The following is a 23930-nucleotide window of genomic DNA, read 5'->3' as shown; positions in this document are numbered from 1 at the left end:
AAGTGCTATCTGATTACAGGGATGTGGAGGCAGGGCTCTGTCCAAAGGCTGCACAGGAAGGGGACACACCACCTCGCCCCTACGAGAAAGTGGAGGAAGTCTTAGTTCATCCCCCAGCCCTGCAGGAGAGGGACATACACTTTTGGAGACAGAGATGAAGGACAGAGTTCCTCCTGCAGATCCCCAACTGCAGTGCCCACTAGGGGAAGGGTGGCTGCAGAGGGTTTTCTAGGTGTTCAGTGTCCAAGTCTTCTGCAACCCCATGGACTGCAGCCCACCAGGCTCCTCTGTCCATGGAATTCTCCAGGCAAGAATACTGGGTAGTGATAGTGGGTAGTGATTCCCTTCTCCAGGGAACCTTCCTGACCCGGGGATTGAACCTGGGTCTCCTGCATTACAGACAGATTCTTTACCATCTGAGCCACCAGGGAAGCCCTATTATGTTGAGAAACGTTCTCTATACCAACTTTGATTAGAATTTTTTCATTATAAATGGGTGTTATATTCTGTAAACTGGGCTTTGGCATCTATTGAGATAATCGTATGATTCTTATCCTTCCTTTTGTTAATGTGATATGTCACATTGATTTATTTGCTAATGGTGAACCATCCTTATTTCACTAGAACAAATCCAACTTGATCATGATGTATCATCCTCTTTATGTATTGTTGGTTTCAGGTTACTAACATTTTGTTTATTTTTGCATATATATTCATCAAAGATATTGGCCTGTAATTTTCTTTTTTGTACTGTCTTTGTCTGATGTTGATGTCAGGGTAGTGGTTGCCTTATAGAATGGATTTAGAAGTGTTTTTTCCTCTTCAATTTTTTGGTATAGTTTGAGAAGAATTATTTCTTTTTTATATGTTTGGTAGAAGTCCCCAGTGAAGCCATCTGGTGTTGGACTTTTGTTTCCTAGGAGTTTTGTTAATTAAAAATTCAGTTTCACTACTAATGACCCGTCTGTTCAAATTGTGTGTTCCTTCTTGATACAGTCTTGGCAAGTTGTCTCTGTCTAGAAATTTGTCCATTTCTTCTAGGTTGTTCAGTTTATTGGCATATAACTTTTCATACTATTCTCTTATTTTTTGTATCTCTGTGGTATCAGTTTTTTAAAAATTTTTATTGGCATATAGTTGATTTACAATGTTATGTTAGTTTCAGATGTTCAGCAAAGTGAATCAGCTGTATATATATGCATCAGATCAGATCAGATCAGTCGCTCAGTCATGTCCGACTCTTTGCGACCCCATGAATCGCAGCACGCCAGGCCTCCCTGTCCATCACCAACTCCTGGAGTTCACTCAGACTCACGTCCTTCGAGTCAGTGATGCCATCCAGCCATCTCATCCTCTGTCGGCCCTTTCTCTTCCTGCCCCCAATCCCTCCCAGCATCAGAGTCTTTTCCAATGAGTCAACACTTCGCATGAGGTGGCCAAAGTACTGGAGTTTCAGCTTTAGCATCATTCCTTCCAAAGAAATCCCAGGGCTGATCTCCTTCAGAATGGACTGGTTGGATCTCCTTGCAGTCCAAGGGACTCTCAAGAGTCTTCTCCAACACCACAGTTCAAAAGCATCAATTCTTCAGCGCTCAGCCTTCTTCACAGGCCAACTCTCACATCCATACATGACCACAGGAAAAGCCGTAGCCTTGACTAGACGAACCTTTGTTGGCAAAGTAATGTCTCTGCTCTTGAATATGCCATCTAGGTTGGTCATAACTTTCCTTCCAAGGAGTAAGCGTCTTTTAATTTCATGGCTGCAGTCACCATCTGCAGTGATTTTGGAGCCCCCAAAAATAAAGTCTGACACTGTTTCCACTGTTTCCCCATCTATTTCCCATGAAGTGATGGGACCGGATGCCATGATCTTCGTTTTCTGAATGTTGAGCTTTAAGCCAACTTTTTCACTCTCCTCTTTCACTTTCATCAAGAGGCTTTTGAGTTCCTCTTCCCTTTCTGCCATAAGGGTGGTGTCATCTGCATATCTGAGGTGATTGATATTTCTCCCGGCAATCTTGATTCCAGCTTGTGTTTCTTCCAGTCCAGTGTTTCTCATGATGTACTCTGCATATAAGTTAAATAAGCAGGGTGACAATATACAGCCTTGACGAACTCCTTTTCCTATTTGGAACCAGTCTGTTGTTCCATGTCCAGTTCTAACTGTTGCTTCCTGACCTGCATACAGATTTCTCAAGAGGCAGATCAGGTGGTCTGGTATTCCCATCTCTTTCAGAATTTTCCACAGTTTATTCTGATCCACACAGTCAAAAGCTTTGGCATAGTCAATAAAGCAGAAATAGATGCTTTTCTGTAACTCTCTTGCTTTTTCCACGATCCAGCGGATGTTGGCAATTTGATCTCTGGTTCCTCTGCCTTTTCTAAAACCAGCTTGAACATCTGGAAGTTCACGGTTCACATATTGCTGAAGCCTGGCTTGGAGAATTTTGAGCATTACCTTACTAGCGTGTGAGATGAGTGCAATTGGGTGGTAGTTTGAGCATTCTTTGGCATTGCCTTTCTTTGGCATTGGAAGGAAAACTGACCTTTTCCAGTCCTGTGGCCACTGCTGAGTTTTCCAAATTTGCTGGCATATTGAGTGCAGCACTTTCACAGCATCATCTTTCAGGATTTGGAATAGCTCAACTGGAATTCCATCACCTCCACTAGCTTTGTTCGTAGTGATGCTTTCTAAGGCCCACTTGACTTCACATTCCAGGATGTCTGGCTCTAGGTCAGTGATCACACCATCGTGATTATCTGGGTCGTGAAGATTTTTTTGTACAGTTCTTCTGTGTATTCTTGCCATCTTCTTAATATCGTCTGCTTCTGTTAGGTCCATACCATTTCTGTCCCTTATCGAGCCCATCTTTGCATGAAATGTTCCTTTGGTATCTCTGATTTTCTTGAAGAGATCCCTAGTCTTTCCCATTCTGTATTAACTACCATTTTAATAGTTGTTTTCTGGTTGCTTTTATAGTTATTCTCTGTTCTTTTGTTTTCTTGTGGTTGACTTTTTTATTGTGTTTGTGTTCCTTTCTTTTTGGTGTTTGGAATATCTATTGTAGGTTTTTGACTTGTGGTTATATGTGGTTCATGTATGTTGACCTGTAATTACATTTACTTGTTTTAAGCTTATAGTTATGTAAGTCCAAACACATTCCAAGAGATCTACATTTTCTACTTCCCTCCTCCCACATTTTGCTTTTATTATTATAGTTTACATCTTTATGCTTATCACTTAACTGTTTATTGTAGTTATAGTTGCTGTTACAATTTTTTGCCTTTTAATCTAGGTAAGATTTATTTAAGGGGTTGATCCTCATATCTTACTATATATTTGCCTTTCCTAGTGGGATTTTCCCTTTCCTATAGATTCTTACTTCTTTTCTAGTTAGAGAAGATCCTTCAGCATTTCTTTCATGGTATGTTTAGTATTGATGAATTATCTAAGTTGTCGCTTGTCTGAGAGGTTCTTTATCTCTCCTTCTAGTCTAAATTATAATCTTGCTGGATAGAATATTCTAGGTTGCAGGTTTTTCCCTTTCAGCACTTTGAATATATCATGCCACTCTCTTCTGGCCTGCAAAATTTCTGCAGACCAGTCAGCTGATAGCTTTATGAGGAATTCCCTTGTATTTGACTCTTTTGCTATCTTTAGAATTCTCTAACTTTTGCCATTTTAATTACAATATGTCTTAGTGTGAAGCGGTTTGGAATCTTCTATGCATTCTGTACCTGTATCTGATTTCTTCTTCAGGTTTGGGAGATTTTCAGCCATAATTTCCTCAAATACATTTTCAATCCCCTTCCTTCTTTTCTGGAATTCATATAATGAAAATTTCAGAACCCTTACTATTATGCCAGATATCAAATTGCTTTCATTTTTAAAACATTTTCATTCTTTTATCCTGATTATGTGATTTCCATAATTCTGTCTTTCAGGTCACTTGCGTATTCTTCTGTATCACTTAGTGTGTTATTCATGTTTCTGGTTTATTTATTTCAGCTATTATTCATTTCTGAATGGGTCTCATTTATATTTGCTAGTGCCTTGCTACAGTAGTGTTTCAATCAGTTATTTTCCTTAATTCAGTTAACAATTTTTGACGTAGCTGTGTCTAGTTCAATTTATTACCAGTGTTTTGCATTCTTTAGTTGATAACTTGTCTATTTCTGTTTTATTATTTTTTTCAGAGGTTTTCTCTTGCTCTTTCAATTTTGAATAGTTCCACCCTTCACTTTGCTTAATTATCTCCGCCTCTGTGAATTTAGGTTAAACAGTTATTGCGGTCTTGAAGTGGTGTTCTTTGTGCGAGGATCCCTATACAGACTGGGGCTTCCCTGGAAGCTCAGATGGTAAAGCATCTGCCTGCAATGCAGGAGACCTGGGTTCGATCCCTGGGTCTGGAAGATCCCCTGGAGAAGGAAATGGCAACCCACTCCAGTATTCCTGCCTGGTGAATTCCATGGAGAGAGGAGCCTGGTAGGCTACAGTCATGTACCTAATGCCTTTGGTGGGAGGACTGGATTTTATGTATATGAATAATTTCCTCAGGGTGTGCAGGCAGCTATCACCTTGGTAGGCAGTAAGGCTGGAGATGGGGTGGAGGGCTAGAGCTGATGTCAGATGTGAAGCAGGACTTCCTGTCTGCTCAGTGGCCATCACTGCCTGGTGAGGGTCAGTGTCAGGGTCAAGTCTAGTAATCAAGTTGCTAGAGAAGAAGCCCTGAGGTCAGGCTCAAGCTGACTCCTTTCCCTTTAAGTGTCTGTTTCTCTCTCTCTCTGTACCAGGACCATTGCCCCAGAGGGCTGTGCTGAAGCATGTGGGGCCTGTACGTAGACAGAGGTCCGATGCACAGCCTGTGTAGGCATCCTGTTTCACTCAGATGCAGCCTTGGGTATGAATCCCCTTTGTTTCCCACAGCCAATCACTGCCGCCTGCCTCCGCCACCCCCACCCTTGTTGTAGAACTATTCGTGTAGTCTGGCAAGGACCTGCGTGAACTCAGCATGTATTGGTAGGTTAGTTGTGGTAGCAGGGCAGCTCTCGGTGATCTGGGTGGTTCCTGGTGTGCTGCTGCTGCCCACCCGGGGCTCCTCCTCAGCATGGGTCACCTTTGTGACCACGGTCTGGTCTTCCCCCTCTTGTTGGCTGCCCCAGATCCAGTACTACACTGTGGTGTGCAGTAAGCAGGGCCAGATCATTTGCTCAGTTCAGGCTGGGAAGTGAAATGAGGCAGTCTTTGGCAACCTAGTAGCCTCCAGGGTAGACCTCTCTCTGCCCTGCTTCAAGAGCTAGTCAGCACATGTGCAGTGTCCAGGCTTCTCCAGCCTGTCCATCTGACCCAGTTCCTCCAGCCAGGTAAGGGGGTCTCTCTCCTCTGCATAGATCCCCAGGATCTGGGATGCCCAGTCTGTGGCTTGACCTACTCACTCCATAGGTCCACTCTTGTCGTCTCCCTTTTCCTCTGAGTCCCCTTCTAAGGGCCCAGGTCTAGAACCAGTCACTTTTCTTCTCTCCCTACCAGAGTATGTATGTATCTTTCTTACAGCCTTGGTTGTAAAGGGGTTCTTCTGCCAGTTTCCAGTTCATTTTAAGTGAGAATTATTCATTTGAAGAAAGTGAGTTCCATGTCCTCTTATTCCATCTTGATCTCCTGTGTTTCAAATTTTAAAATTATAGGATATGTAAATAAATTGCACAAAAATATGTATACAAAGACAAATATTTACCCACCACTTTTTAATGGAATCATACTAGACATTGTTACATAACCTGCTTTTTCTCTTAGCGGTGCATCATGAAAATTTTTCTATTAGTGTATCATTACATCATGATTTTAACAATTGCACAATATTACGTTATACGAAATTGCAATTTATTTTACTGAAATTGCAGGCAATTCAGTTGTTTCTAATTTTTCTCTAACATAAAATCTCTGCTCTAAACATCCCTATACATGAACTTTCACATTTGTAAAGTTAATTCTAAATTCCCAGAAGTAGAATCGCTTGACCAAAGATGTTATGGATTTTTAACTTTTGATTGACACATGCCATTTTGTACTATGTGATTCATAGGAATGAGTTAATGAGGGAAATGTTACACCAAGTCAAGGCAAGAGGAATCAGAAATGGGACAATTATCAGAACTTTTTAGAACCCGCTTAGGTCTCACCTGCTGCCTCCAGGGCTGGGCTGAAGTTTTGTGCACTGACCCTTAACGTTTATTGAGTTGCCTCCCTTTGCCTAGGTTGGGAAGATCCCCTGGAGAAGGGATCAGCTACTGACTCCAATATTCTGGCCTAGAGAATTCCATGGACTGTATAGTCCATGGGGTCGCAAAGAGTCAGACACGACTAAGTGACTTTCACTTTCCATTTGCCTACTTTTACTAGTTTTTCGTGTTCTCCTGAGCTTATAATACACAAAGCAGCCTCTTCAAAAAGAGAATTTCTCTGTGGAATAAATAGCTCGGTAGACACCCACAGGGTAAAGACACAGGTTGCGGTCATCAGTGTATGGTCTAGAGCCTCGGACTTAGAATCACACCAATAGCCACCTAACAGGGAGTTTCCTTTGTGACTCATTAAGGCTACCTGGAGGTGAGAGCGAGGATTTCTGTTTTCATCTTTTCCCAGGTTTTTCTTTCAGATCCTTCTCAGCTATATCTAGCTGTAGTGATACTTGGGGGACCTTGAGCTTTACCATCTCTAAAGTAGGACTTGAGAAGAGGAGGGAGAGGACTTGAGAAGACTCAGATAAGAGATGGATGTTCCCAAAATAGAACAAAGCACAGGAGAAAGAACCAGGTTTCAAATGCAAGGAAGATTGCGAGGGAGAAGCAAACTGGGGACACTATTTTGTGCAGGGCAGTTCGGAACTGTTTTTGAGGCAAAAAGGGAGTTTCAGGTGTATCTTTCTCTTAACAGACTAGCATGGCTCAGGAAAGTGACAGTTAATTCAGTTTTTTTGTTTTAGTCCCAGATCTGCCCTTCTCTTTTTTCTTAGAAAAATGTTGCTTCACTAAATCTTACCATTTTTTTTTTTACCCTCAAGGGCATGGTGTCACCAAAGGCTTATTATGAAAGTAAGAGAATTATGACTCAAAATTTCAAAAATTTTAATTATTTAACATAGATTCATTCAAACCCATTTTTATGTACTTTTGTAGACATTGTAAATGTAATACTGGGAGAAGCCAGGAATATAAGGAATTAAAAAAAAGTGTTTTATCAGTCATCGACCTCTCAAAATGATCAGCTGTTTTAACATTATGTAGTTACAATCATAGTTGAACATAATTGTTTCTGTACACTTTCTTTGAACTCTTTGTCCATGTTCAAGTTTAAAGTATGTCAGTTATCTAGTCCTTATCAACCCACCCCCTCCCCCCGCCAGACTTGTGGTTAAGAACATTCACTCCAGCTAGTCACACCTCTTTGGTCTGAATCCTAGCTTCACCTCTTGTTACTGGCTATGTAACTTTGGTCAAATTTCTTATACTCTGGGCTTCAGTTTTCTCATCTGTTAAATGGGGATAATAATAGTACCCACATTAAAGGGTTGTTTGTGGATTAAATGAGGATCTATGTATGTGTAGTGCCTCACCTAGGAAGCCACATAAATGTTAACTATTGTTTTCCTTATCTCTTCTATCATTTCTGAACATCAAGGACAAAACCACATTTTCCTATAATCCTATATAAGGTCTGCTGCTGCTGCTGCTAAGTCGCTTCAGTCGTGTCCGACTCAGTGTGACCCCATAGACGGCAGCCCACCAGGCTCCCCGGTCCCTAGGATTCTCCAGGCTAGGGTACTGGAGTGGGATATAAGGTCTATTACCCGTAAATCACCTTGCTGAAGGAAACCATAATAAAAGACTTTAATATCATCCACATATCCTTTATTATTACCAGAACAAAGATTTCCAAAATATAATAACACTTAGCATTTGTTATACCTACCAATTTCCAGACACCACACTACGCCTTTTTGCATCACTTCTTTTAATCATCAGCCATATAAATGAGGACTTGTATTTTCCCATTTTTACAGGTGAGGTTTTAGAGGCTTAGAGAAGTTGTGCTGAGGTCACATGGCCAGTGCATGGCAAATGGAAGTACAATAAGTAAGTAGAGTAAGTAAAGTAAGCCAGGTCTTACTTAAGTATGGGGTTTTCCTGGTGCTTCAAACGGTAAAGAATCTGCCTGAAATGCGGTAGACCTGGGTTCAATCCCTGGGTCAGGAAGATCTCCTGGAGAAGGGAATGGAAACTCACTCCAGTATTCTTGCCTGGAGAATTCCATGGACAGAAGAGCCTGGTGGGCTACAGTCCATGGGGTAGCAAAGAGTCAGACATGACTAACACTTTCACTTATTTAAGTTTAGGCTCCTTACTACCATAATTAGATATATTATGCTAACCAGATGGAGAAGGCAATGGCACCCCACTCCAGTACTCTTGCCTGGAGAATCCCAGGGACAGCAGAGCCTGGTGGGCTGCCATCTATGGGGTAGCAGAGTCGGACACAACTGAAGCGACTTAGCAGCAGCAGCAGCATGCTGACCAGAGTTACTAGGACTGGTATTCTTCAGTAGCAATAGTCGTTACCAGAGTAACACAGGCTCAGGTGACCAAACTGGCCACTCACAGTGGCCTCAGCTTACTAAATATCTCCATGCTAAGTGGAACCATTATCTCACATGCACCAACTGGAAACTGATCAGATATCATGTTCATCATCCAGCTGCTGGTTGACCAGCGCAAGGAGACTTCCTTTAAGTCAATCAACCTTGTAACCCCTTACTTGATCAGACACACATTGGAATGTCCACCACTATAATCTGCATCAACCTTTTTATTTGGGTGAGCAAACAATCAGAACTCTCAGGGTACCCAGCATACATAATCTGATCCACTCCAGAACCATATTAATGCAGGTATTGCCTGGAGAATTCCATGGACAGAATTCTGAGACAGCCCGGAGAAGGCAATGGCAACCCACTCCAGTATTCTTGCCTGGAAAATCCCACGGACGGAGGAGCCTGGTAGGTTGCAGTCCATGGGGTCTCCAAGAGTCGGACATGACTGAGCGACTTCACTTTCACTTTTCCCTTTCATGCATTGGAGAAGGAAATGGCAACCCACTCGAGTGTTCTTGCCTGGAAAATCCCAGGGATGGCGGGGCCTGGTGCGCTGCCGTCTATGGGGTCACACAGAGTTGGATATGACTGAAGCGACTTAGCAACAGCAGCAAGAGACAGCCAGGTTAGAACACAGCTTTTTTGCTCTACAACCAGCTAGTTGGTTCAGGGTTCTTTTCAGGACTGAGAGTGCGAAGGTAACACTGACTGAGAAATTCAAGAGCCCCATCTCAGGTAAACCAACAGAGTTCTTTGGAAGGTTCAAAATGCTTCTATTAATATCATGAATTAGAATCAAAGACCTTAGAAAATTTTAGCAAATGCCATGAAGCTAGGAGCTTGAAGAAGGAAGGGGAACCTTGAACCCACTCTTGAACATTCATGAATATTGTTCTGAAAAATAATCCTTTATGGAACTGTGTGTTCCCAATATGTGTACGTGGAGTGTTGACTGTTTCCTTTTGCGAACATGTATCAAATTACAGTTTGGAAAGCAAAGCAAATAGTGCTGCTGGTTGTTGTTCATTCTCTTCTCTGCCTTGTGTTCCCTGAAGAATAGACACACTATTTCTCTATTTTAATTAGAATTAATCTTTCTTTGAACTTGAAATATACCAGGATTTCAGATACATCATAGGAAAACTAAGTTCCAGGGGTAACCCTGCAAAGTGCAAATGTTCAAGTTAACAATATCAAAGTGAAAAGTAATTTATCCAGTAAAAAAAAGTTGATTTTTAAATTCTTTATTTTATATTCGGAGTATAGTTGATTAACAGTGTTTCAGGTGTGCAGCAAAGGGATTCAGTTATGTATTTATTCTTTTTCAAATTCTTTTTCCATTTAGGTTATTACAGAATATTGAGCCGAGTTCCATATGCTATATAGTAGATCCTTGTTGGTTATCTAGTATTGTGTATATGTCAGTCCCAAACTGCCAACTTATCCCACCCTGCCACCCTTCCCCTTTGGTAACCATAAGTTTGTTTTCTGTTTTGTAAATAAGTTCATCTGTATCTTTTTTTTTTTTAGATTCTGAATACAAGCACTATCGTATGATACGTGTCTGTCTCTGACTTACTTCATTTAGTGTAATCTCCAGGCCCATCCATGTTGCTGCAAGTGGATTTATGTCATTCTTTTTAGTGGCTGAGTAATATTCCACTGTATGTATATGCTACATCTTCTTTATCTGTTCCTCCATCAACGGACATTTAGTTTGCTTCCGTTTCTTGGCTATTGTAAATAGTGCTGCAGTGTACACTGGGGTGCATGTATCCTTTTGAACCATGCATGGCTTTCTCTGCATATATGCCCAGCGGTGGGACTGCTAGATCATTTGGTAGCTCTATATTTAGTTTTTTAAGGAATCTCCATATGTTTCTGCATAGCGGCTGTACCAATTTACATTCCCACCAATAGGGTGGAAGGGTTCCCTTTTCTACAAACTCGCCAGCATTTTTTGGTTTGTAGACGTTTTGATGATGACCATTCTGTCTGGTGTAAAGTGATATCTTAATGTGCTTTTGATTTGCATTTCTCTAATAATTAGCCATGTTGACCATCTTTTCATGTGCCTCTTGGCCATCTGTATGTCTTCTTTGGATAAATGTCTGCTTAGATCTTCTGCCCATTTTTTGATTGGGTTGTTTGTTTTTTTTTATATTGAACTGCATGAGCTGTTTATAAATTTTCAATATTAATCCCATGTCAGTTACATCATTTGCAAATATTTTCTTCCATTATGTGGGCTTTTCATTTTGTTTTGCACATGGCTGTGCAAAAGCTTTTAAATTTAATTAGGTCCCATTTGTTTATTTTTGGTTTTGTTTCCATTACTCTGGGAGATAGTTTGAAAAAATATTGCTGTGATTTATGTCAAAGAGTGTTCTGCCTATGTTTTCTTCTATAAGTTTTATAGCATCCAATCTTACATTTAGATCTTTAATGCATTTTGAGTTTATTTTTGTATATAGTGGTAAAAAATGATCTAATTTCAGTTTTGTACATGTGGCTGTCCAGTTTTCTCAGCATCATTTATTGAAGAAACTGTCTTTCTACATTGTATAATCTTATCTCCTTTGACATAGATTAATTGACCACAGTTGCATGGGTTTATTTCTGGGCTTTCTATCCTGTTCTATTGGTCTATACTTGTTTTTTTGTGCAGTACCATACTGTATTGATTACTGTAGATTTGAAGCATAGTCTGAAGTCAAGGAACCTGATTCCACCAGCTCCATTTTTCTTAAGATTGCTTTGGCTTTAGGGTCTTTTGTGTCCCCATCAGATTTTAAGACTTTTTGTTCTAGTTCCATGTAAATAAATGCTATTGGTAATTTGATAGGGATTTCATTGACTATGTAGATTACCTTGAATAATATAGTCATTTTCACAATATTGATTCTTCTAATACAAGAACATGGTATATCTTTCCATCTGTGTCATCTTCAATTTCTTTCAGCATCTTATAGTTTTTGGAGTACAAGCATTTTGCATCCTTAGATAGGTTTATTTCTAGATATTTTATTCTTTTTGATGTTATGGTAAATGGGACTATTTAATTCCCCTTTCTGATCTTTTGTTGTTAGTGTATAGGAATGCAAAAGATTTCTGTACTTTGTGTATCCTCCAACTTCACTATTTATTGATGAGCTGCAGTAGTTTTCTGGTAGCATTTTTAGGATTTTCTATGTATACTATCATTTCATCTGCCAACAGTGAAGGTCTTCCTTCTTTTCTAATTTGGATTCTTTTTATTTTTTTTTTCTTCTCTGATTGCCTTGGCTAGGACTTCCAAAACTATGTTGAATAAAACTGCAAGCGTGCACATCCTGATCTTGTTTCTAATCTTAGAGGAAATGCTTTCAGCTTTTTACCATTGAGTATGATATTCGTTGTATGTTTGTCATATATGACCTTTATTATGTTGAAGTACATTCCTTCTATGCCCAATTTCTGGAAAGTTTTTATCACAAATGAGTGTTGGATTTTGTCAAAAGCTTTTTCTGTATCTATCAATATGACTGTATGGTTTTTAATATTTCAATTTGTTGGTGGGGTAGTTCACCCTAGTTAGTCTGTGGATATTGAAAAAATCTTTGCATCTCTGGAATAAATCCCATTTGATCATGGTATATGATCCTCTTAATGTTTTGTTGGATTTTTATTTGCTAGTATTCTGTTTAGGATTTTTTGTATCTATGTTCATCAGTGATATTGGCCTGAATTTTTGTGTGTGTGGTATCTTCATCTGGTTTCAGTATCAGAGTGATGGTGACATCATAGAATGAGTTTGGAAGTGCTCCTTCCTCTGCAATTTTTTGGAAGGGTATCAAAGGTTATGTGTTAACTCTGCTCTAAATGTTTGATAGAATTTGCCTGTGAAGACATCTGGTCCTGGACTTTTTTTGGGAATGTTTTAATCACAGTTTCCATTTTAGTGCTTGTAATTAGTCTGTTCATATTTTCTATTTCTTCCTGGTTCAGTCTTGGGAGATTGTACCTAAGAATTTTTTCATTTCCTCTAGGTTGTCCAATTTATTGGTGTATTGTTGCTTGTAATAGTCGCATGATCCTTTGTATTTATGTGGCTTCCATTGTAACTTCTTTTTCATTTCTAATTTTATTGATTTGAGCCCTCTCCCTTTTTTCTTGATGATTTTGGCTAAAAGGTTTCTCAACTTTGTTCATCTTCTTAGAGGACGAGCTTTTAGTTTCTTTGATCTTTGCTATTGTTTGTCTTTATTTCTGCTCCGATATTTATGATTTCTTTCCTTCTACTAACTTTGGGTTTTGTTTGTCCTTATTTCTCTAGTTGCTTTAGGTGAAAGGATGGGTTTGAGACTTTTCTTTAGAAACAAGAACTTTAGAACTGAATTCAGGAAACAGAACTTCTAACCATTATTCATGTTATTGCTGGAATCAACTTCTTGACTCAGCCATGCTTTTCTTGCCTGTAAAATAGGCATAATCATGACAATTTAGGGAGCTGATAAGAGGATTAAGTAATATGGATTTCAGAGCACTTTGTAAACCAAAAGTTGGTATAAAATGCAGGAAGTTATTATTTACACTGAAATCAACTCTCAAAATGTCAAAAGGAATAGAAACCATCAGAAAATGAGAATGAAAACTTTTATGACCAGAAAGGGAATTTTTTTTTAGTTTATCATGTAGTTCCCCTGTGTGCTAGGCATAAATAATAATTATGTATTCTATATTATCTTTTATCTCATTTAGGTTATATCATTCAGTGATTTGAAGTGATTTTGCCTCCCCCCAAGCTGAGTATAACTGAGTTTTGTCTGTCTGGTGGGCAGGACCATGTCAAGGGGTTTAGCTGGCAGCTATATGCTCAGGAAGACTTTAGGCATGCTGTCTGCTGCTGAGTAGGCGGTGTGTGCCTACCATGTTGGGTATTTGGCCTGAGGTGTCCTAGAATGGGATCCTGTTGAGTGGGGCCAGGTCTTGGTGAGAGATGGTGGTCTGCCCTGAGGGCTCGCACCAGTGAACTGCTACTTCCAGTGTCTTTGTTCCCTAGTAAGCCGCAGCTGCCTCTACGTCCACTGAAGGAGACCCTCCAGTACTAGCAGGTGGGTCTGGCCCAGGCTCTCACTGCTTTTTTCACTGGGTCCTGGTGCACACAGACCTTGTGTGCACCCTCCAAGAGTGGAGTTTCTTCTTCCCCCAGTCTTGTGGAAGTCCTGTGATCAAACACTGCTGGCCTTCAAAGCCCGACTTTCTGGAGGCTCCACCCCTGTTGCCAGACCATCAGGCTGGGAAGGCTGATGTGGGACTCAGAACTTTCACTCCTGTGGGGGAACCTCTGTGATATATTTTCCAGTCTTTGGCTCATACCACCCCTCCCCCAGTGGGCATGAGATTTGATTTTATCACAACCGTGCCCTCCTACCATCAGAATAATGCACTTCCTTCTTTGTCTTTGGATGTAGGATATCTTTTTTGTTAGGGTCCAGCATTTTTTTGTTGATAGTTGTTCAGCAGTTAATTGTGATTTTGGTGTTTTCCTAAGAGGTGAGCTCATATCCTTCTTACTCTGCCATCTTGCCTCCATCCTGATTCCCCACAACATAGATTTTGTTGACCTACATGTTTTCTTGACTAATACAGGGAAGGTACCACTGTCCTTACACAGAGAGTGAATCGAAGGCTCTGCATAGTTGGTTAGTGGGTCTCAGTCTAGTTGGAGAGCTTTAATGAATGTCAGTGCTCAGGCTGCATTCTAGACCAAGGGAACAGAAACCCAGAGTGGAGCTCACAATCTGGTAGTTTTCCGAAGCTACCCTGGTGATAAAAATGAGTAGAAGCAGGTGTTCTGACCTGCCAACATGAGTCCTCTTGAACTTGTGACTTACCTCTTTTCTTCTCTTCTAAAAGTCAGTGTCATTGTCTCCATTTCTTTTTCAGGGACAGATTTTTATGGCTAGAAATTTTTTCCCTTTGTCAGTTTTTATAATTCCTCTAACTGGTCAAACATCAATCAAACATCAGTAATTCCCTGATCTGTTAAACTTCACTTGGATGCCAAACAAGGTTTCTTTTCATATGAACCAGTGAGGTGAGTGTGTGTATGTAAGTAAGAAGTTTGGGTTTCATATTTATGGGGGTAAATAAATATTACAAAGGCAAAAACTTGTTTAAAGTCCTTAGTGACAGAGGAATTAGTACATAAGTAAAATTTCCATTTGAATTCTCCTTTGATTCACCCTCTGTGTAAGGACAGTGGTACCTTCCCTGTGTTAGTCAAGAAAACACATGTAGGTCAACAAAATCAACGTTGTGGGGATTCAGGATGGAGGCAAGATGGCAGAGTAAGAAGGATGTGAAACAAAAAGTACACAGAAGAGAGGAAAGAATAGAGGAATATATGCGTTGTTTAAGCAAGTATGTCTTTTGGTCACTAGTAAAATTAGGGCCATAAGCCAGATCTCTAGTGTCTTTTTATGACTTAGAAAGTGAAAGTCACTCAGTCAAGCCTGACTCTTTGCAATCCTATGGACTATAGCCCTCCAGGCTTCTCTGTCCATGGAATTCTCCAGGCAAGAATACTAGAGTGGATTGCCATTCACCAGGGAATCTTCTTGACCCAGGGATTGAACCTGGGTCTCCTGCATTGCAGGGGGATGCTTTACCATCTGAACCACAAAGGCAGCCCTTTTATGACTTAGGTTATATGGAATTTTCAAATAAAAATCTCTGATTTTAAGAATAATTTTATGTTCTACCACATTTTTAAATACCTAGGACTGTAAAGTTAATATGTCTTTAAAGGGTGTTGTAACTCCCCAGAAGTTTAGAATCATTATAGTAACTCAGAATTCTGGACCACTTATGGATTCTCTTGGGATCTGGCTCTGGTGTATTATAAAAATAATTACTAATATTGAGCACTCATTAAGTACTAGGCCCTGTTCTTGTTCATGTTAACTCATTTCCTTCACAACCATATAAAGTAGGTAAACTTCTTACGTGACAAGTGAAACAGCCAGAATTCAATTTTAAGGAAATTTCCTCGTTCCTTGGCCTTTCATAGTTGCCATGCTTGAGCTGGGTTTTTTAAAAGAGAGCACAGCACAACTAGAGGATGGGGGACTTCATGCCAGGCTGCCCCAGCACCTCCATCAAACTCACCCAAGCATTTATAAAAATGCATATCCCTGTGTCTTTTTCTCAGAGAGTCTGATTAATAATTGGGTGGATGGTAGAGCCCCAAATCTTTAAAAACACAAAACAAGGATCTCCCAGTATCTTCAGTCCACACTTGATTGACATTATGCAGTATCTAAAACAGTCCTCCCTGCCACCAGTTATTCCATGGCTACACTCATATAGTCACTTACATGATTTGAAGTCAATAACCGTGCCAACATTTCTTACCTCTTTTTAAGAGCTCAATGACTGTGCTGTGTGGTTTAACTTCACAAATATTGGCACAATTTCATCACTGGCAAAATCTTCAGGTCTAGACATCACTTTGAATATTTCATCTAGGTCATTTATTCTTTTAAAAGGAGATATTGTCATCACTAGTCAAGTTTAAGGGTAGACATGTATAGACTCCTGCAAAAAAGAAAACCTCACCAAAATCATTTATCTGAATTTAGTATTGTGATATATTCTATGTACCACCCAACAGTAAAATTAGGAAACCAGAACCCCTGAGTACACACAGAGAGAAGAGCCCAGAATGTCCCCTTGATGAGATTTCTGTCACTACTATGAGGAAGCTCTGAGTCCCTCATGTTGTCAATAATCCACGGGCGCTGGGAGACAGCAGCCCTGCCTCCATAAGCAGGCTGGACTGCAGTCGGAATCAGTGTCAGCGTCAGTTCCTGAGCACAGACCGCTTGAGAGTTGAACAGCTGGCCCCCAGCATATGCTAAGAGTCAAGGCAAAGATAAATCATTTCAGGGTGGAACTATACAAAACACAGAAACCCTTCATGTGACCTGCAGGGTTGTAAGAACTATCCCTTTTACAGAAGAAATGTTTAAAAGCTTAGTCTGTAGGTAGTGATCAAGTTTGAGAAATTCAGTTAAAAAAATTATTTCTGGAAGAAAGGGGAATGTGTTGACATAGTCCTGCATATTGACCAAGTGACTTGGCAACGGCCAGATGCAGAGAACAATCATGTCCTGACTCTGTAATGTGTGGTTTGATTCCAGCCACACTGCCTCCCAAACATATCTTTCCTGTTAGTGATTCACAGTTACAGGGACCAAGGAGGCAGAATCAAAATTCTAAAACTCTACAATTAACTTTAAATGTATTAGAATTCAAGGTGAGAATTAGAAATAAAAATTCCTATTATGTAGGTATAGTTATAAACCCATATATAAGTTATCATCGACAATTACTTAGTTTGTAGCAATCACAATGGATATCTGACTCCTTTGGTTTGTATTTAACAGTCTAAGTTCTGAATACGCCTGTACTGTGGCAACAGGTCTTGTTTGGATATCACCCCGGGGAATGGCATTTGCATGGCTTTTGCCTTGTTCAGCCACAAACAGGTCTTGGGCTTGGCATTCAGGGCCAGGCTTGGCTGGACCTCATCTACAGTCTGCGGTCTGCCACTCTGTGAGCTAAGCAGTGGTGAGAGAAGGTGGTTTGGGGAGATTCCATCACACTTCATTTGGAAAACAGAGTTGTCTCTGTTGAAATTAAAGCTAATAGTTTGGATTTACATATGTTTCTACAATTTTCTTATACAGCTTTTGAATTGCAAATCAAAGATCTGATGTATAATTCCAGTAAGTAAAACCTACCTGGCTCAGAGGCCCAAACATGTTTCATTTATGTGATATAAGCTAACCACTTGGGTTGCTAACTTTCAGAGGCATTTATAAACAGGAACCTATTATTATTAGGACTCTCCTGCGCTATTCACATTAATGAGCTATTGAAAAAATGACTTGAGCAAGAAGAAATCCCTACAGACCCAGGAGGGCCCAGTAAAATCTTTGATTTTGTGCCTCATTCACTTCTGGCACAGCAGCAGAGATGCTGTCGAGTGGAGATGGGGCACCGAGGAAGCCTAGAGTGCCACATACTATGTGCCAAGGGAGGTAAGCCGGCCAAGGATGCCAGGTCCCCATCCCTACAGCATGGCAGAGGGCGGAAGAGAGGAAGGTGAAGGCCCCGCATCACTAGCCACCACCAGCAGGCATGTCAGCACAGAATACCATCTCAAGTGTTCCTCAGCAGTAGCTGAGCTGTAAGTGGCTGTCTCCCCTCCTTGGACTCTGTTCATTTACATTCCTTGTTCAGCTGTCTGTCCTTGAAAATTAAAAGCCAAGTGACTTTTTTTTTTTTTTTTTTTTGAGGCTGCTGCTATGGCAGTTCCTAGTAATTCTTAATAATGCAAGAGATGAAGGTTTGTCTCACTTGGCTTTTACTCACCAGCCTCCGTGATGATCCTGATTCAGGCTGCAGTGTATGATCTCAATGTACCATGCAGCACCAGTCCAGCAGGACAGGATAGCCAGCTGCCTACACTTCCTTCTTAGTTCTCACCGGTACAGGAAAGAGTACTCTGCGGAAACCTGTCTCAAGTTTTCTGAGTGGAAGGAACGGGGCAGCCTGAAAGGGACTGAGAAGAGGAAAATGTGAGCCTTCCTAGGAGAGAAAGCAAGGTGTAGGCTGAGAATGGCTCTGAAATCAAACAGATTTGGCTTCAGAATCCTTGCTCTACTGACGGACACTCTGTCCAACAGGCAGACTATCACAACATCACTGTTTGCCAGATTGTAAAAACGGAATAATAATGTCTACTCTACAAGGCTTAGATTGAGGGTTCAGTGAAAATATCCATGTAACTATGGCTGATTCACACTGTTATATGGCAGAAACCAGCACAACATTGTAAAGCAATTATCCGCCAGTTAAAAACTAAAAACATATCTGTGTAATATGGGTATCACAGAGTAAGAAGTTTGCCTCTTTATAAAACGTAGGTCAGAATCTATCTGTGGCTCCATCCCACAGACCCTCAAGGTTAACCAGTTCCCTTTCAGAAAGAAAGAGACACTGCAGATTCAGTAGCCTCTGAGAAGCCTAAATAACCTCTCCTATGGTAAAGCACAAGAATCTACAGGCTTATGTAAGCAAACATGCTTTATGTATCATCCCCATTGGAGCTTGGGCTTCCCAGGTGGCACTAGTGATAAAGGACCCACCTGCCATTGCAAGAGATGTAAGAGACATGGGTTTGATCCCTGAGTTGGGAAGATCTTCTGGAGGACACCTGGCAGCCCACTCCAGTATTCTTGTCTGGGGAATCCCATGGTCAGAGGAGCCTGGAGGGCTACAGTCCATAGGGTCGCAAAGAATCAGACATAACTGAGCGACTTAGCACACACACTGTTGGAGGTAGCAACAGAGTGGAGAAAGCCATCCAGATATCACACATCTACACATATGCTTAGACCATGATACCTTGTAGTAATAGATATCTGCCACTGCTGGTTTTGCGAATGTGAGTGCAATTGGACAGTTATTAATATTTATTCTAAATTGACTGTGCAACATATTTTGCAGAGGTAGCTGAAAGGACTTTGATATCAGTAACTCAGTGATCATATAAAAAGGAAGTTGAATATCTTACAGGTCCTGTTACATTATTAATAAAGGGAGCTATTTCAGATCCATCCTCACCTCACCTTTTAATAAACAGATCTGGGCAGCTCCATTCATGTTGTCTTCCCAAAACAACAAAAATAGCTACCCTTGCTTTGTACCAGAAACATATGCATTTTACATTTAATAGCTCAATTTAACAAAAGCACTCTAAAGTGAGCATTACTATCCTCATTTCACAGATTAGGAAATTGAATCTCTAAAAATTAACTGCCTGGGGTCACATACTCCCTTGCAAAGGAAGAATTTGAAACCCTCTGGCTTAAATGAGCACTAAACCCTTGTGCTTTGTTCACCAAGTGTCCTGCTCCTTGTAGAGAAAGAAAATGTGTGAATTCCCTAGCCTCAGAGAAAAGATGCATTCAGGATTATTGGTAAACAAAGAGCTTTGAGGCTGCCCATTAGGATGCCAGGCACAGGGAAAGGTGAGATAATACAATAAACAAGCATTTGCCTGAAGGCAGAAGGCCTGAGCTCAGGCTTTAATGTGGCTTCTTCCTTGCTGCCTGATTTTGCACCCATTTACTTATCCTCTCTGAGCCCACTATCCTTACCTCTAGAGTTTACTACCCTCGTAGAATTGTTACCATCAACAAAGAACTGTGGTATCTGTGGGGAAAAAGAACTTGATCAAAGTCGCTTATAACTCACCCACCACCAAGCCCTCGAGTCCTGTTACCTAGGGATCCTCCTGTTCTGACGACACAGACTGGGACTTGAGCGAACAAAGCTCTGTCCTGGTCTCAGGGTTTCCACCGAAGGCTTGATTCCAGAGTACACGGCTGCAGCTTCCAGCACTCCACAGACCTCTGTAAAGGGCTAATCGCTCATTGTCTTTTTCTTCTTCCTCCTCAGACACATTCGCAAGCAAAGTGGCAGCCACCCAGGACCAGTATGCGGACGCATCCATAGGTAACGTCACAGGCAGCAACGCGGTGAACGTCTTCCTGGGCATCGGTGTGGCCTGGTCCATCGCCGCCATCTACCACGCGGCCAACGGGGAACAGTTCAAAGTGTCCCCTGGCACGCTAGCTTTTTCTGTCACTCTCTTCACCATTTTTGCTTTCATCAATGTGGGGGTGCTGCTGTATCGGCGGAGGCCAGAAATTGGAGGTGAGCTGGGTGGGCCCCGGACTGCCAAGCTCCTCACATCCTGCCTCTTTGTGCTCCTGTGGCTCTTGTACATTTTCTTCTCCTCCCTGGAGGCCTACTGCCACATAAAAGGCTTCTAAAGGAACAATCAGATGTAGTAAATTTATATATATATATATACATATATATATACATAAAAATTATGTATAATGAACAGAGGAAACTGGCATTTGTCATGTCCACCCACCTGCTGATGGAATCCAGCTTCAAGAGCAGACTCTGTACTAGGGCCGGAGTGAGAAGGCATCACCTCCCATTCCCAGGGGCATCGTCTTGTTGAACCAGGCATGGAGGCAGGGCCATCTTTGCAGCTCAGCCCAGAAAGGCTGTGTTCTCCCCGGGTTCATAAATCCTTAAGTCTTTGATTTGTTTTCTGTTTTTGCTTGTTTTGGGTCGGGGTTGGGAGGTGGTTGATGTTAGGGTTTGGTTTTGTTTTTGCAGGGGGAGGATCAAGGTTTGTGGTTCTCTTGTGGGAGGTGATGTCCAATCTCAATGGTAAAAATGGAAATCAGGAAGATGACTCTCCCTTTGCCCAAAAACTTTAAAAATTATCTTGGAGTAAGAAAGGAAATGGGCATGGAAGAAGAAAGAAGCATGTCTTCACCATATTACTAAATTTCATGCTTATCTCTGGAGTGGGAGCAGAGGTGAAGCTCCCTCCAAGAAGAAACATGGGAGCTGGAATGGAGCCAAGAAGAGTCATGGTTCTAGATACAGTCTGATATTTAAAGATACTAGGCCTGGCACCCTTGTTCAACAGGTACAAAAACAACATGCCTAGATTCCCAGGAACACACAAAGTCCTTTCTTATCTCTTTAGCGCTGGACTATGATTAGCAAGGCCCTGATTCTGATGTTCCACACCTGCTGATTCCCCAGCCCTCCCATCCCAAACCCCTTCTCCTGCCCTTTACCCCTCGTACAAACAGGAAGAATAACTCCATTCAAAAAGCACACCATCCTTTCCCATTTGCATCAGTCTGTGTCCCATGTTGCTATTGCCTGGGATTGTCCAGCGGTTCTGTTTTCCAAGGCACTTATGGCCTGCACACTCCTGTTGCAGTCATGGCGGAACATTTGCTCCTCTTTCATCTGCCTGTTTGGGAATGTTGTTGTGATACCTGTTACACAGTGCATGGATGAAAAATACAACAAAACAAAGCGTATCTGTATATAGTAGAGTATAGCATATACTGTTCTCCCATTTGGCGACATTGATTGGACATTGAAGACATAAGTGAGTTTTCTTTTCACCTGAGTTGTAACTTTTGTGTTGTTACTGAGTTTGATTAGGGATAAAAGGAGAAAATGGCTTATTGTTCATGGATCTGCACGTTCATTTCTAAGAAACAATAACTGTTACGTGGGAGTTAAAGCTATTGAGAGGACAGCGGGCATGCGACGAAGTATCTTCAAGGGAAATTAGCCGTGTGGTGCATATCAAAGCCTTGAAAACTCACCTGTTGGTTCAGGAAGGCCAAGGAGAAGGGCTGTGTCGAGAAGGGGATACGTTAGATGTGCCTGGGCTCTGAAAGCCTCCGTTCCTGGAACACCCCTGCCCCCAAAGTATTTATTTCACATCTGCTCTGTCTGGCACAGACGGTAGATAGTGCTGGTTTGTTCATTTTATTTTTTTATGTCAAAGGCTATTCAGAGCCCCATTTTTTTCACCGTCCAGACCCCTCTGATAGTATCTGCAGTTCCTGAGGAGAAAAGAAGCCACGGTGAGCAACAGGCCTTTCAAAGTGTCTTCTCTACGTAGGGCTGAGGAGGAAGTGATTAAATGAGATGATTGATCAGTGCCTCTCACAGGACTGCTCTGGGAGGTTTTTAATCCTGGAAACGGAATGGCTCTATTTCACAATATCAAAGAGTATGATAAACCCAACATTCCAAAGCTGTGAGTCCACAAATGAGGAAAAATGGAATGACTTAGGTCCCCTCTCAGACATTTCTCTATCCGTAAAGAATCCCAGGCCGGAGACACCCCTAAGCCCTCTGTGTTGTTTCAAAGATCCTTAACTGATGATAATTTTCATTTCTTGTTTTCTCTTCTTCCACTTAGTAATCACAATCACTCATCATTTAATAAACACTGGATGACTGAACGAATAAGTAAATGCTGAGTGCCCACCCAATCTGCCCAGTGCTGTGCTAGCACCTGGGGACTAAACATGGACCAGACAGCCCAGATCCCCATCCTGAGGGGGTTCACAGTTAACCCCTGAGTAACAGTTAACACAGCCACGTGGAAACAATGGGATCTTACAAGAAAAACACAATTGCTGAAATTCTCTTGCCTAGATGTCTAAGATTTTCTTGAACTGAGAGAGTAGAAGGCATACGGGAGGAGCAGCAGTCTGTGTATCCTGAGCCAGTCTTGCAGATCTGTACACCTTTCCATTTTAAACCAAGTAAGGAAATCCTGCTGATGACCCAGCTGTCTGAGAAATCCCAATTAATCCCAATTTTTGTCTTCAGCTGATCTTTGTTGGACAGCAGTACTTTTCCATGCCCCCTGCAGCTCTAATTTCTCACATCTCCTGGAGCCTCAGCCCTGACCTGTCATGGCCCAACACACTGGTGGCATAATCCTAACCCATTTTTTCCTGAAGATTTATTTAATGAAAAGCTAGCCTAGAAACACCAAGTAAATAGTCAAGGGATATGAGTTGTTTAAACATTAGAAAGACTTTGCACTTCTTTCTAGCTATATTTGGAACGTTAATAATCCCATAGCAAATTTTCACAGAGGATGTTAAGAAATCTTGACTGTTGGTCAATTTCAATTTCAAAGCTTTTTGGTTTGTTTGCTTTTTAAATTTTCATGTTATAGGGAAAATATGATTCTAGTTGTTCAGGGTTGTTTTAGTAATTATAGTCATGTAAAATTATTTCATTTTGTGTGATTGTTTTGTGTGTATTGTGCACAGCTTAGCGGGGGAGGCACACCAATTGTGCTGTTCCTTATAATTGGTACACATTATTGACACAGACAAATAAAGTTTCTAATGATTTCTGATTTAATCACTAGTGATCCAGCATATTCTGTATGCAATGTTTTCTCTCTTCTCATTGTCATCGACTTCATCTTTTGTTTTCATGTTTTGAAGAAATAAAGACCCAAAAGGTATTATTGTGCCATTGGTATCCTCATCCACAAGAAAGAACATAGATGCCCAGTAACCACCTTACAAATGTCAACCCTTGCTCATGCGTTGTCTGCTTTTAATGTCCCAAGGGAGCACAGTGTCTGACTGCTGAGATAAATGATACCTTATTCATCTAGTTGTCTTTAAATTTTTCTTTAGAATTCCTCATTATATTCATATATGGTCATGCATGAAACACTTTCGTATGTGAAGGTAATTTTCTTGGATCAACAATTAGTATGTATCCTGGGACCCAATCTTTGGTTTAACACAAAATAAGCAGCCAACATTTACTACTCTAACAGTAAAAGGGATAATT

At 41.1% G+C, this 23930-nt stretch overlaps 1 protein-coding gene across 12 annotated transcripts in view; it reads left to right on the top strand.

The window, feature by feature from the left end:
* SLC8A1 (solute carrier family 8 member A1) overlaps positions 1-23592 on the top strand; it is a 463546-nt gene extending 439954 nt beyond the window's left edge. For 10 of the 12 annotated variants that reach the window (XM_055539881.1, XM_055539882.1, XM_055539884.1 and 7 more), the window contains one exon: positions 20163-23592. In XM_055539881.1, the coding sequence (XP_055395856.1) occupies positions 20163-20539 (377 nt within the window). In that variant the 3' untranslated portion in view covers positions 20540-23592. Of the gene's footprint in view, positions 1-10178; positions 12539-20162 lie in introns of those variants that run through there. The other 2 variants (XM_055539875.1, XM_055539886.1) reach the window with 2 other exon arrangements.
* Positions 23593-23930: the final 338 nt, after the last annotated feature.

This window comes from Bubalus kerabau, chromosome 11 (assembly GCF_029407905.1).
Source record: "Bubalus kerabau isolate K-KA32 ecotype Philippines breed swamp buffalo chromosome 11, PCC_UOA_SB_1v2, whole genome shotgun sequence".
Lineage (NCBI taxonomy): Eukaryota > Metazoa > Chordata > Mammalia > Artiodactyla > Bovidae > Bubalus > Bubalus kerabau.
This window is presented reverse-complemented; position numbering and strand designations above follow the sequence as displayed.